This window comes from Ambystoma mexicanum, chromosome 8 (genome assembly GCF_040938575.1).
Source record: "Ambystoma mexicanum isolate Mex_15411 chromosome 8, UKY_AmexF1_1, whole genome shotgun sequence".
Taxonomy (NCBI): domain Eukaryota; kingdom Metazoa; phylum Chordata; class Amphibia; order Caudata; family Ambystomatidae; genus Ambystoma; species Ambystoma mexicanum.
Genome location: NC_090929.1, coordinates 1,058,545,553 through 1,058,561,494, shown reverse-complemented (window position 1 = coordinate 1,058,561,494; position 15,942 = coordinate 1,058,545,553). Strand labels below are relative to the sequence as shown.

At 40.2% G+C, this 15,942-nt stretch overlaps 1 protein-coding gene across 1 annotated transcript in view; it reads right to left on the bottom strand.

The window, feature by feature from the left end:
• The window catches only part of LOC138473094 (heparan-alpha-glucosaminide N-acetyltransferase-like), a 1,171,537-nt gene that overhangs the window by 274,081 nt on the left and 881,514 nt on the right, over nucleotides 1–15,942 (bottom strand). The window contains exon 10 of the mRNA XM_069611600.1: nucleotides 7,096–7,173. Within this exon, the coding sequence (XP_069467701.1) occupies nucleotides 7,096–7,173 (78 nt within the window). The remainder of the gene's footprint in view (nucleotides 1–7,095; nucleotides 7,174–15,942) is intronic.

The window sequence follows — 15,942 nt, the reverse complement described above, 5'->3', positions numbered from 1 at the left end:
CACCCCAATCTAAAATCAATGCTTTTACGGGACTGTTTGATGCCATTTCTAAGTTCTGCATATTACATAAGAGATCAAGGACATTTGTTCTGAAATTAATTATAAACGCCCAGCCTTACTTTTCTAACACTCAGAATCCTTGTTTCATCTCACCAGTGAAGCCATTGCTATCCACTGCAAAACCATCTTTGGAGGATGCTCACCTCCTTTTAAGTTGCTATTCAAACTCCTGGGCCAGAAGAGAAAATTGTCTTGATCATTTTGTGGTTCCTTCCCAGATGCAGTGCAACTGCCCCTCCAACTTCCTATCACCATTAATGAACGCTCCTCTAGAAAATGTGGAGTCGCAGGATCCTAAAACTGCTACAGTCACCCCAGTCAGAACCAGCGGATCATTATCCCATCTAAATTCTCCTATTGCCAGACGCAACCTTTCAACAAGTCATGAATCCTCAACTAGAGACCTCAGTGGACCAGCATGATATTGTGTGCATAGTGCTGACTGGCTTTTGTTCCCAGTTAGAGACACAGTATGTGGTGGTGGGAATCCTGAATGATCATTGGATGCAGGTTGATTAAAGTGGAACTGGAGCCTTCATTTTGCTAGCTCTGTTGGTGGCCTTTGAGACCACAGATTATGCTATCCTACAGGCACACATTCCCCACATAAGGCCCACCACCTAGCCCTGCAAAGTATCAAATAATTTCCGACCAATGGAATGCACACTGTGCCAATGTCAATGTTCATGTCTTCCTCCATAGCAGAAACACGTAGACTACCCTGACGTCTCCCAGGCCAATTCTGCCCTGTAGAAAATATCAGGTTCCACATTTGCATATAATTACCTCCTCTTGCGTTCCCTTTTATAATTGACAGCGGTGATAGCCATTTTTTTATGCTAACTCACAATGCTGGAGTGTCTCATTGTGCCCCCGCTGCCTCTACTCGGTAGATTCGTGGATTTCCAGTACCATGCTTCATTTGCATGCTTCCAAGACTTACATTAAGGTTGGTGGTGTACAGGCTCCAACTTGTCTTTATCGGATCAGGCATGCAAGATCTGCCTCATAATCCACTTCAGTCTCAATAGTGCAGAATCAGGGAGTCTATAGTGATAGCGATGATTTCGCGCCTAGAAACACTTGAGTACAGGCACGTTATAAATGACTTATCATATCATATCATGCACCTGCCCCTCAAATTGGCCAATTTACCAGAGATGCTTCTTCTTTGGGCCATCGCACTTCCAAGCTCCAGTGCAACCCCACTCCCATGAAAACATGCAACTTATTCAGTCATGCAAAAAAATAAAACTCGTACAGCTGCGTTGATGTTGATTGATTGGTCAAGAGAAGTAAAACCAACAGAGACATCTACAGAGCCACTGGAAGGCGTGAAAACAAGACGGTGGATGTAACCTAACACTTATACACAAGATATGTCATACTGACAAGGTATGTTCCATCTCTCGTGGTCTGCACAAAATGTACAGCTACTAAATATGTATCTCATGTATTGAAAGAGACAACATTAATAATTTCCTCTGTCAGTTATTTTGAAATTATGTCATCATTGGTGTCTTAGTTTAGGTGGCTGCAACCTTCAGCTTTCCAGATATTTTGAACTTCATCATCCAATTACCATCAGTCACACTCAGCACTGAAAATTATGTGGGATCTGGCATGGAGACAAGAACAGACACCAAAGGATCCAGTTTACTGCAGAAATAGGAGAACCAGACATCCATTACCTTGATGTAAAAGTAAAAGTCAGTCATCTCCAGATAACCACCTCTTTATTCACAAACCCAATTTATAGGAACAATCTTTACGCAATCTACCATATGGACAGATGATAAGGCTGAAACGCATAATTAGTGACTCAGTGGAGTGCGAGATCGAAGTGGAGAAACTTAGAAAGAGATTACAGGACAGAGGATACCCAGAAACTGATCTACAGACAGCAACAGAGAAAGTAAGAATATGGTCAATAGAAGATCTTCTACGAATAAAGCCTAAACAACCAGCACCAACAGTGGTGTACGTGTCACGCTTCTCCACACAAAGTGTCCAGATCAAGAAACAGATAACTAAACACTGGAGCATTTTAACCAGCGACAACTGCACTAAGGATCTGTTTGCAGCAACACCTACATTTGCCTATCAACGTAGCCGCAATTTAAGAGACTTATTGGTGAACACGAGACTAGGAACCGAAAGGAATATCATGACAAACAGCAGACAAGGCACATTTCCTTGTCTGAACTGTGGCAACTGCCACAACATCATCAAAGGCAACACAGTTTTGCATCCTCATACAGGAGAAAAGAATACATTGAAAAGCTTTGCTACCTGTAACACAGAAAACATCATATATTGCATCAAGTGCCCCTGCGGCTTGTGTTATGTAGGTGAATCAGGGAGGAAAGTAAGAGTTCAAAAGAACAAGCATAACTCCTGCATAAGGAATACAAATCCCAACTCAGCAGTAGCAAAACACTTCAATGCAAAGAACCACAACGCAACAGAGATTACATTTCAAGTTCTAGAAGTAATTGGAAATAAAGTACAATGTCTAGACATTAAGAAACTGAGGCAACAACAGGAAGCTTTCTGGATTGATCGACTAGACACTATGACGCCCAACGGCATGAACGAAGATTGGGATCTAAATTGCTTTCTCTATAACAGTATTCTTTAATAACAATGTTATCCAGGAATGCATAGCAGATCAAGAACTAGAATAACAACAGTTTCAGTGAGACCTCTAGATTATTACCATGTTTTTTTGTTATGTTCAGTAATGAATTTGAGTATAGCATTGTCTTTTCCTAATGTATCACATTTCGATAACCAACACACAGGTGACAAACATACAGGAGAGAGTGAGAGAAGACAACGTGGAACTACACATGGGTACGCCATACAGACAATCATTTATGCACGAAGCAGACACACGTATGATCACGCACACTTTGGTACATTATGACACAATGGCGCAAACTCAATCCATACGAAAAAGGTTAACGCTACAGACTTAACATATCGACAGACAATTGAGCAATGTATTTAAATAAGTTGGTTAAATGACAGCATAAGCAGCTGTCTAGTTTACTGTTCCACTATATCTATACATAGCGTACACAAGATGTTGCGCATGTGTGTTTTACAACATATCTCTGAAAGACAAGTAAGAATATAAGTGCAGATACCTTGGCGGTCACCTGGTTTACAAAATCAGTCATGTTGCCAGCATAATCACAAAGATGAGAGAATGGATCTAACCACCGACCAGAATATTATGATGTAACTCAGTCACAAACAGTAGACAGCTACGTACTACTGGTCAGCATACTTTGATGTACCACAGACATTAACAGAAGACAGCCACAACGCTCTGTAAAATGATATTATCAGTAAGTTGAATACTATAGGCATATCAAGAGTAAATAATAAGCACTGTTGCTGCAATATAAATATGTTTCTTATTGCGTCTCAATAATGGCGCATATTGTGTTTAATTTTATCTGATGCATATATGATTCACAATTTGGGGATACAGCTGTGCTGACAACCACACATAATTACTGGGAAAATAAAATTAAAATCGCACAAACGTTTCACTGTCTGTATCATTCCAAGATGGCCGCAGCATTTGTTGCTTGTAGGCCAGCTTGTTTTCTGGAGTTAGCGTTACGTGGTAACCAACAAACATTAGTAAGCATAGGCATGACAGCACCGGCTTTCATTGCTGTGAATGTTGTGTAACATGCGGAGAGGCTCCCTCAAACACTGTAAGCAAAGATATGGAGAAGTGTTTTACCATAGTTTCGGGGACTTGACTAGGCACGGTGATGACTCTGATCATCATGTTGTTTTGCAGACTTACACATGGGCACACGGCAACTTCTAGCGTGAACGCGCCCCGCAGGTCAGTGTCTTGTGGTACCTTCATTGTAAGCCTTCTAGACACCATAGTTGTTTAACAATACGATTTACCATATCACTAATGTCATATAGACAGAGCATGTTTTTGTACTCATCTGAACATAATGTTCAGCAATATATGTCACGAGTTGATAGATAACAATTATGGACACATCACAATCTCACACGGATTACGGGACTAACTTTAGATAAATATCACTAACTACACAGGAATCTCTATCAGTGGCATATATATATTGGGGTGGTGCTTTTTGAAACATACGATGGTATTGGGGTGGTGCTTTTTGAAAAATACGATGGTATTTTCAGTTTATTTGTGTATATTATCCTGATTTTTGTTGAAAAGCATGGGCATGTGGCCCCGATGACAGTCAGTCTGAAATGCATAGGCCTATCCTTACCATTTGCTAGGCGATGAGTACCTAGGTTTGATACTTTTAAAGGATAAAATATCAGGTAATCACAAAAAATGAAATTGAATGCCTTTTCTTCGACCTTGCATCATTGAAGTATTACAGAAAAGAAAGAAAGAAAAAAATAACCTTGTCTCACAACAAATTGACCCTTTCTGGGCATTAGGATGTGTGGCCCACACCGAAGGCTCATTAGCCTTGGTCTCGTTTTTCGTGGGATCATGGGAGTCATAGTCCAAAAAATTTAGCGAGCCAAAGGTTGCAGGCCCTGTTTAAATGATGGCATGAATGATGTCATAGGTGAGGCCAAATGGGATGTCATCAGTGATGTCAACAGTGTGAGTTTCTAGATGCTGATGTTATAACTGATGTTTTATGGGATGTCATCATTGTGGTCACGATTTGTGCAAAGGTGTGCTCCTCCTACTAAGGAATATAAGAGGGTTTCTCTGCGTCTAGCATTTGGTCTGCCACTAAAAGATGGTTGAGTCACTTACAGCCAATGAATATAATTGCCTCCTGTCTTCCAAGAAATATAAAACATTTTCTTTGCAACTAGTATTTGTCCAGAAGACTAAAAGATAAAACACACACTTACAGCCTCCCCATATATTCTCCTTCTTTTAATCCCTACCAGTACACATAATTGTTTTCTCTACAACCAAAATTCAGTCAGACCACTAAACGGTGGCCCTGTCACTTCCAACCTCTGAATATATTGGCAGTGCCTGATAGGAAATATAAGACACTAGTGGTACCACCCAGCGTTCCCAAGGCATGCACGTGGGGGTCTGCTATAGCCTTGTGTATGTTTTTTTTGTGTCATAACTTCCTATTATTGAAAAATCACAAAATCGGAAATCTCCCGAAATCGCCTATACTGATAACACAGGGCCGGACCCAGCTCCATGCCTCTGCCGGACAAATGGGTGGGCTTGGTCGAATTTCACTACCACCAGTACACACCAAACTGGTCAGTATATTTCAGCCCACCTACTGTTATGGGGCTGGAGCCAACCCCGAACATACTAGCACACTTTCACAAATATATATACAGATTTTCTCGTAATCTTGTAATTTATATGGCCACTAAAAGACAATTAGCTCACTTGCAGACACCAAAAATCACCTTCTTCTGAATGTCATCTTTTCTCGGGCATCCCTCATGTGTGCTTATGTTATGCACCGTGGTCATGGGAATCAATTAGATTGAGTAGAAGTGTCAAGAAGAAGGTCTGTCCTGTCTCCGCGTTCTATCCTTCACGTGCATCCTGTTTTCATAACCTACCTGTCCCTCAGCTAAATTCTATTTTAATGTTCTGCCTGTCCCTAGAGGAAAGCCTATTTTCATTGCCCCCCCTCCCACGACTGAAGCCTATTCCTTCAACTGCTCTAGCGATCCCCTGCCTGCGCCTCTCATGACTGATCCCAAAATCGGAACACACACGCCCTACTTACACTACTTCAGTCTGAAGTGCTAGGAACACTTTGCCAGAAATGCTGATGATGCTCAGAACAAGGTATGGAAATGTCCAATATTTGCCCAGTTCAAAGTGACTTTGCACTGCTGTCACAAACCCTGATTTATGATTCATTTGTGCAGTTCAAAATGACTTTGCCCCGACTTTTCACAGAAAAAATACACTTTGAACAGTTCCATGAATCAGGGTTTGTGTCGGCAGTGCACGGTCACTTTTCAGCAGTGCAAAGTCACTTTGAACTGGGCAAATATTCAATGAATTGGGCACACAGTGTTTGTATCTTGAAGTTGGGTCTCCCAATGTTTGTAGACGTCACCTTTTTATAGGCGTGGTAAGATTAACAGTTTTTTTAAAAAACCTTGTTTCACCGTATCCGCATGTATTTTAAAACATATACAGAAAACAGAGCTGTGGACAAAAAGGCAAAGACGGATCGGTTTGTTACACACAAATGTACCAATTGTTTTAAAAAAGCAATGGTTAAAAAAAAATCAGTTCTATTAATTTGCTAATCTCGGTCCACCGTAACCCACTGCCCAATTCCCTTTGCGCTGAAATAGCAAATGCGTGGAATTTCTCAACCAAATCGCTTCTGTCGAGAAGAGAAAAACATCTAGATAGCATCCCGCTGCGGCTTTATTTTCATGCTAAACTAGAGGTGGGGAGGAGTAGCAGCACCCTTGGGAGAAACTTCTAAAGTCCTGAGGTCTTCCGGCAATAGCCCAGAACTGTTGACCCCCCAATAGGGCGCCTTCTTGTCGGAATGAGTCATTTTACCCACAAAGCAGCGGCAGCACCCTCCGGATGAGCAGGCCCTGTATATATATATATACTGTAACATTTTATTATATGGAGGAAAATAAAGGTGCGTTTGCATTGGAGAAGGGATAGGAGATACTCTCCTCTCACAAAGATCTCAAATTTCCTGAAAGGATTGACCTTTTTTTGAAGGAGATGCATTTTCAAAAAGATGCATCAAGCCAAATTACCATATGCAAATTGAATTATGCCTGAGGGCTTTTGGCGCGTTACAAGTATATACATAACATAACAAACTAACCACTGTCTGGCACTGATGAAACAGCAAGACCACATCTAGTCAGGGGTTCTGGCCTGGGGCCATTCTGCATGTGCATAGATATGCTCTTTCCAGGAATACAGCAGGTTTAAGACCATCACTTACAGCAAGGAAGGAGTCAGTGTAGCTCTGATAAAGTATTCACCAGGACCTCGCCGGGATTCAAGGTACTCACCAAGAGAGAGGCCCACACGGCGAACCTCTTCAGAATGCTGCATGGCTGCTTGCGGTAGATCAGGATAATCTTCCCGGCCTGCAGCGGAGACACAGAAAACAGCAGCCATAAGGGAAGGGGACGGATAGTACATACACCTGCCATCTGCATCAGGAAACAAACATTCGGGAGAAAATGTGTTAGCCATCACAATTGATTCGTAGCCGGCTCTGTTTTTCCTAGCATTGTGGCTCCACTCCAAAAAGTTTTCTCTATTTGTGAACTAGTAGAAGTTGTAATTGTAGTTGGTTATTTACAACGTGCTTAATACCCAGAAGTTTCTAAGCGCAGACCCGGGGTTCGAATCTGTGTCATCTTGTTTCCAAGGTGAGCATGTTGCCCCTGAGCTATCCTCCCGAGACTGAGCGGTTCTGAGACGTTTTTATGTTACTTTCTTTCCTTGTGGTGGCTGCACACCCCAAAGTTTGGGTGAGGTCTGTGTGCATACTCTCTCCTCTCTGCTGCACCTCCCAGAGATGAGGCCGGGTGTGCAACGTCATCCCCAGGGGCCTACCTTAGTGATATTGGAGGAGGATGCTGAGTTTTTCCCAACAATCTTTGCTGTGTATCCAAATAAAATAACGGGGACGTTATTACATATTCTAAAATAGAACAATAGCTATATTTTACTACAGTTGCTGTTACACAATATATTCCATTTTAGTGCCCAGTATCAGCAAGATTGATTTCATATCTAATCCCAGGAATTCACGTCCACACCTAGCTATCAAATGTTAAACTGTAATTATTTCACTTCATTTATTAGGAGAGAACCATGGCTCACAATTGACGATTCTATAAGTGAGATTAGTGACACTTCATCCTGTGGTATGCAATGGTCAATATTGTTGCTATATACGGTGCAACACTGTAATCTATGGAAACGCACGAGTGTCTCTCTTGGGGCCCGATTCATGGAATTTTTTGCACGGTTCAAAGTGACTTTGCACTGCTGAAAAGTGACTTTGCACTGCCGACACAAACCCTGATTCATGGAACTGTGCAAAAAATGCCATGAATCGGGCCCTTAGTGTATTGCACACCCAAGTGCATCACTGATCGGTGACACCAAATTGATCGGCCAAGGTACAGACATCTCACCCTATGTTTAGTTTTACATCAAAGTGTAACGATTTCTGCATAATTGTCTTATTATTATTATTGTTATTATTATTAATATTATTATTAAATGCTAAGCGAGTGCTAGATCAATACATCTAAGTTGCAAAGCACCGAGCCAAATAGTACATCAAAACTACATGAGAAATCTTTATAAAAGTATGCTATGTAAAACAAATATATGTTTTATTCTGTAAGGCAAAAACTGCACATTGGAGTATGTGTAACTACACAAAGGAGGACAAGGCAATCAAACAATGTGTGAGGATTAAGGTGCATCTAAGTTGGTCTCCATCGTGCAAATGCAATGTAAAGACGAACTCTGTACATATTAAAATTAGCAAGTTCCAACGATGTATAATAAAACACTATTGGGAAGTTGACAAAACTAGCGGAAAACAAAAAGGCCCCAATGGCAAGTATTGATGGCTTGGGGTGGTGTGTTCAGGTATACGCAACAGCGTTTTACCATGCAAGACAATGATGGTGCCATAGCTCATTGAGTTGAGGGCCTACTGCAGAGATGTGTTTTCATTCTGCTGAGCTCAATATCAATTAACATTATGTCAAGTAATTATAGCATCTATTGATAAAATGCAGACACCATAAAACCATGAGCCCTGTTTGTATTGGGATCACATTCTGGCACTGTACACCTGCAATGAGCCTACTTACCACACACTGCCATCTACAAGATGCAATCCCCCATGCCCAGAGGCAGAGCCACGGGGGATGGCAGAGCCCCATCTACAGTGTCCCCCATCCCTGCCACGGCCACAGCTTTGTCAGAAACAGGTAGGATGTGAGATTTACAAACTAGCAATATGGAGCAAGGGCATAACAAGAGTGATTTAACCACATACTGGCAGCCTGCATGAAAAGTAGCCCCTGTCAAAGAACAATTGGGTGACCAGAGAAGCAACTCATTTGGCCTACTTTTATTATCTAACATCAGTTCTTCATTTATACCAAATTCAGAACAAAGGTAGAGCAAGAGCTCCTGGGCTGTCCAACGCCAGATGTCAAAAGTTCTGCTTATCCACATTTTTAATCTCAAGTCATTTTGCTCCGTTACACAATCATGAAGTGTATTTGTCTCATTATTAATTCAGGACAAGAAACATTTATTGCAGGATGAAGTGGACGCCTAGGCCACTATCAGTCACGTATCTAACACTTTACGTTGGGCGGCCTGGCATAGCTTCAGAGAGAGGACTCCAGTCCAACAATGTTTTCAGTATTTTAAAGCGGTCCCATGATATGTCTCATACCCCCACCCAGCACTGGATTTTCGGCCATTAGCTGTTAGCATTCTGGGACTTGTAGTTTGGCTTTTCCTACAAAGTCAAGCCAATGAATCATCAAATACAAAGGGCTATGGGCTAAAAGACAGGTCTAGGCCACTAGTCGGCAAACTCCCTACCATTAAATACGTGCTCGGTTTGGTTGTGGCAAAGCAGAGATATATGTTCCTCCTCACCATTACCTTACCATGTTACTTTCTTTGCATTATTTAAAAAAAATATAAGGCTAATCAATTTCCATACTAACAGTACATAGGATGAAAAGAAATGATACTTTCTAAATACAGTAGTCGTGCCTGGTTTCGCTCTTTTGGCAAACCTGTTAAAATCAAAGTTCTGTGGTTCAGATGATAGGGGTACGGTACGAGTATTAATCACAACAGTATTGTCACAAATGCTCCTACAAACCCTCAGATATTCAACAATTGTAAACTCGACCTCATATTGGAAGGATCCACGTTAAGTGCATAATTTATTATGCACTTACGTAAATAAGAAAAAAGAAAGAAAGCAAGCATCCTAGTCAGATGCCAACTACCAATAGAAAAGTAATGTAAAAAATGCAGTCAATGGACACATAAGAGCTTCGTCTACTGGAAATACCTCCATTTCTTCAAAGGCCTGTCTGCTCGAAGCACATTTACTTGTAAGTATTTTACCACAAAATGTAGATGAGGCCTTGGGCTTGGGTATTTAGAAAGGTGGGAGATGTGCGAGGGAACTGCCGGGGTCTCCGCCGGCATTGTTTGTGGTAAAATGTAGTAAAATAGAAGAAAGGACTTTCGAGCAAATTGAGTGAGGAAAGCACACAGATCCTATTCTCATAGATTCCATAGCGTATATGATATGATTTGAAACTATATGATATGATGTGGCATTGATAACGTGCCTGTACACAAGTGTTTCTAGGCGCAATAAGAGAAGTATGTGGCACCTGGTAACATGGCCCTCAGAAAGCCATGAGGGAGCAATTCATTTAAATGCACATCTCATGTCCTTCTTTGTATTTGTATGTGTATTTTATTGATTTATAAAGCGCCTTACGCCAAGCGTAACCTGTGTGAAAGGTTCTTTGATGTCTTGTTCTGTCCAAATTATTAAAGCGAAAACAGTTCCTTGGATATTCAGGATGATTGGTCTTTGCTCTGGCATAACTTGGAAAGGAAATTCTGAAAACTAGAAGCAGGAGGGACGGGTCTTTAACCCAAAATCGAGTATTAACAACTTTAATATTTTACTTGGAATTCAACGGGCTCCAATAGTTTCAAGAATAATGAGGAATTCAGACATATTTTTAAGGAGCAGTATATTTTTTATTTTTTTTTATTTACAGGATATCGTTTTATTTCAGGAGACGAAGTTAAATAACCATGTAGTGGTGGATGGTTACACTTCAGCCCAGCAGTTAGCGACCCGCTGTATGGGAGTTCGATCTTCTGGAGGTCTTCTAATATTGATTAGGAATGCTTGCCTAGATTCTTTGTTGGTCATATCATATGCTGTATATGGTATTTTGGCAGTACAATGTATGTTTAGATGTTTAGGGGTGGAAAGATTGTTAATCCAGTGCTTATTTTAAATATATTTATTTAAACCCTGTATGCTGTAATATTGATGATTTTCTGATGGTTTTATCAGATGTGTGTGGCAACATACTCACTGAAGGGGGCGGGAAGGCAGAATGTTTTGATCTCTGGTGATTTAAACTCTGATTGTTTAGCTGCTCAATCGGTTAAGATGGACACCTTACATTTTAGCCAACTGCAAAAATCTCTAAGTTACAAAAATGGTAAAAAGTGGTGAGAGTTTTTGAACAAATGGAGCTTGAAATTGGCAAATGCGTCATTAAGGGTGACATTCCTGGAAAGCCAACATGGAAACATTTTATAGTCTTAGATGTAGAAGCAGGTGACCATGATATGTTCAAAACTACGTTTAATTTAAAAGTAGGTAGGCTTTCAACTTTCAAAACCTGGTGGTCCATGGGTGTGGTCATTCCATAGCATGAGAATTGTTAATGCGGCTCGCTACAACAATAACATTGGGAAGCTTTACTGTAAGACTACGATTGATCAAAAAGCTGAGCGAACGCTGAGTAATTTTGCATACGTGCTCACCTTGAAGAATAAGTCTTCTGATGGTTCAATGAATGCCACAAATAAGCAGGGAATGTGCTTTGATTCAGAAATAAAAGTAGAAAAGAGAGCCCTATGATATCAATTAGGCCAACTGGGAACATCCGGATTAACTAGTGACATGGTGAAACCAAAAAGGAAACATCTTAAGTAGAATTATAAGACGTGGCTTAAAGTATACTGCTATGTTCAATTACAGAAGGAAGGTGGATATGTATGCCAAGAGCAGTAATCTCCAAATATCCTCGTAACTTCTGGAGTTTCATTAATGACTTGACAGTTAGCCAGGATGCATTAGCGTGCAACCCAGTAACTGAAGGGAATTGGGAATCACATGTTGTGCTGCTTTATAAGCCCTTGTTACTAGATATTAAGGTTTCTATTGTACCAGTACACTGGAATCCAACATTTGACAGTGAAACAATCAAATTATTTATTAAAAGAGCATCGAGTTTGAGGGCTCATGGCCCCACCGGTCTTAGTAATTATGTTTTAAAATCTGATAACTGGCTATAGGCCAACATTCTTTACATTTTGTTCACAAACATAATAGCTGCAAAAACGTTTCCAGTCACATGGAAACAATCGGTAATCATACCAATTTACAAGAGGGGGAATGAGGCAGATCCACAGAACTATCGCCCTATCTCCCTACTTGATGCAGACTGTAAAATGTTTGCATCTATTATATAATGGGCGTTAGAGTATTGGGCCATCGCCACAAATTGGCTAGAGAAAATGCAAAAGTGGCTTTGTAGGGGTATGAATGTCCCAATAAATAGTTTTATAGTAAATTGTTGTCAGGAGAGGCCATGGTCTAAGAATGCTACAGTTATTTACATGGCTTTAGTAGATATTACACACGCATTTGACATGGTAAGTAGAACACGTCTTTGATCAAAACTGTGCAATTGGAAAATCGCACATTCTCTGCTGGCAATCTTAATTTACGTAGAGGAAGACACTACTATGCGAGTACGATTTAACATACAGGGCGACTTGACTAAATAATATCCTGCTTTTAGAAGGCTTAGGTAGGGTTGTGTGCTGGCCAACTGCCTGTTCAATCTGTATGTTTCTGAATTGGGTCATTCTTTTTTACCCTTTCCATCTGATTCCCCAAGGATTGGGTCTCGGGCAGTACACTGGCTCGCTTATGTGGACGATGTGCTGCGGATTGATCAGTTCTATGTCCGTTTGCCAATGGGAGTTTTTTAGATGGATTTTTTTGGCGAAATAATTCCACCAAAAAAAAACTAATCAAAATAGTTGTGTTTTATGTTTGGGAGGTCCCCCCCAAGTCTCCAAGTCTCCCCCTTCAATATATTTGTATCCCTTCCCCCAACCCCCTGCCTGCCCCTTTTATCCTCTTACTACCTCTCTATCTCAATTAGTTTTTTCAATTGAATTTTTCAGTCAAAATTCCATCAAAAAACCCCTGTCGGCAAAACGATGCTATACTCATTGATCACACACACCCAATTGGGTTTGCAGAAACTACTGACAGGCATTGAAAGATATGTGGAAGAAAGTGAGCTTGTAACTAATGCAGGAAAATCAAATATTGTTACCTCACTAGGAATCAGGGAAAACACTATGGTTTTACCCTGATCTATCTCTATCTGCACTTTGTGTCCTGTTTCAAGCATTACGTATCTTGAGTTTATAATTGATGGATTTCCCCGCCTTGATCGCTTGACTAAAGGAATACAATCTAAGGCCATACACTTTGTGGCCCAGATGAGTAGAATTAATGGAAAATATGCAAGATTTTTGATAACTCGCTTATTGAGTACTCTCGTTTGAGGGTTATTCCGACTCTGCTATTTGGCATGGAAGTCAAGTGTTTAGCAAGAAAAGTAGCTTGGGATCAAATTGAGGCAATGATACAGGGAAAGGCTATGGCCCTCCCTGACTGCTTTCTGATTGCTCCCCTTAGGTTTGAACTGGGCTTAGTATCTATGTCTGCTTTGCTTAATTGAAAAATATTGTCCTTCTATAAGGGTGTTCTAAATCCCTTACCCAATTAATTGTTAGAAGACATTAATTTGGTAATGGCCATAAAAAATTCAGGTACAGATTTAAACTTTAAAAATGATGCTGAGGTCCTTTTAGATAACATTAGGGAGACAAAGGAACATTTGAAAAATAACCCTATGCTAGTTAATAACTTATTTTGGGATGACTTGACGTAGACTATTAATAAGATGTGATCTGGCAAGATAGAAACTATATCCTGTTCCTACTGGAATAATAAGGTTTTTCAAACCAGGAAACATTTAATTATTTGTTGTACTGCCTTACAAAAGAAGAGAGCATTGTCATGTCGAAGGTTTGTCCATAGTGATGCATGCCCGGATCCTGATGAATTGTGGAACAGATTGGTGACAGGTCATGATCTACCTCTTACTATTGCTGTTTTACAATATGTGGCTCAAGTTAAGGCAGCAATGTATGACTTTGGTCTGGTTTTACCTCTGATGATTATTCAGTGGTTGATTAGTAATTGTCAGGATGTACAATTACCATCTGCATGAAAGGAAATTTTAGATGTACTCAAGGATAAGAATATTTGATGAACTTGTGATATTTATGATGTTTTATTATTGAACTATGTACAAATGTATTTGTGATTGTGTAAGGCTAATTGAGTGTGCCAATTCACAATAAAAAAAACACATAATCAAAATGGGGGGTTTGGAAGTAAAGACACAATTGTGGGCACATTTGTTGATAAACAGGACAACCAACAGGGCTGAGAAAACACACCCTTGATGTACGCTGGCATCCTGCACAAATGTTTCGGTGATTCACCAATTTTGCCCCTGTCTAACTGAAGCCTTCTTATGAGACCGCAAAAAGATAATAGCATGGACGTGTTGGGAGTCATTACCTGGATCCCCTAAGACTACCCACTGGAATGGTCACGGAACACAATCAAAAGAAGATTTAAGATCAACGAGCAGCAGGTACAAAGCCCCTTTTAAAGAAACCACATATTTCTAAATAATGAAAACCAAAAATTCTGATTCAGGGTCACCCCTTCTAAAGCCAGGGGAGGTGTGTCTAAGAATGTTATCCCCATTAACCCAGTCTTCCAGTCTTGACAGAAACACCTATGAGTAATCCTTCCCAAGGCAATCCATAAAAAAAATGTGCCAATAATTCACTGGGTCACTTCTGGAATACCTTTTAAATATGGGCACAATTTCCACAGAATGCCAGGAATTAGGAATTTTAGAATCTGAGTTAATGGCATTAAAGAGCTTGATCAAAATAGATATCCAAACAACGAGTTCACTTCACAACAAATCTATTGGCAAACAATCAGGACCAGGCCCCTCCCAAGATCTTCGTCTTTCAAGGGCCAGACAAACCTCAATCTCCCTATATATCAATTTATTGGATGCTTGATCTTCCACACCAAGTAAGTATTCAACATGGGGAGGCATCTGGGCAGTAGCACTATCATACATTTTTTTGAATTTGCTCATACCAAGTGTTCCCATCAATTATCACTTCAGGATCAAATTGATTGGCATAGAAGTCAGAGCTCAACATTTTTCAAAACCCTGAATGGTTATCATTATTTAGTGACAAATGCAATATTTCTCATCAATTTGTGTCAGATCATTATAGTTGATCTGAACAAAGAGGGTGCTTCATTAGAGTGGTTACTTGTAAGCAAAGGAAGTAACTTTCTGTTGAGAGGTGATCATATTATATAAGCATCCAAGGCCACCCATCACAAGTTGCATTTATTGTTAAATTGTGAAATTATGAAAGTATTTGCCACTGGAGCATTGATTTTAAAACTGGATGGGAATTGTGTTACTACTGTCATAACCATCAGGACAAGGTCACTCTTAACCAAGGGAGACCAAACACAATTTTCCTCCAGATTAGGTTCAACAAAATAAAGTCTAGATAACTAACTGTGTGATTAGTTCTAAAGGTTGGAAGTGCAAGTGAATCACTAGGTAAGTGCCTGTTGCATGCTCTAAAGCCTAATCCGGTAACAAGTTCTTCCAAGGCAATCACATAAGTATTTTGACGGTGGGGTTTGGGGAGTTAGGTTCAGATATACTCTAGGCTTCATCCTCTTCCATAGAAATCCCTTCAAGTTCACTTAATAGTTCAAATTGTGAACTAAATTCACCCATGAATACTTTAATAAATTGACCATCCCGATTATACGGATCATCCACCTACAGAATAGAATGTTGTAACAAAGAGAGATAAATGGCACA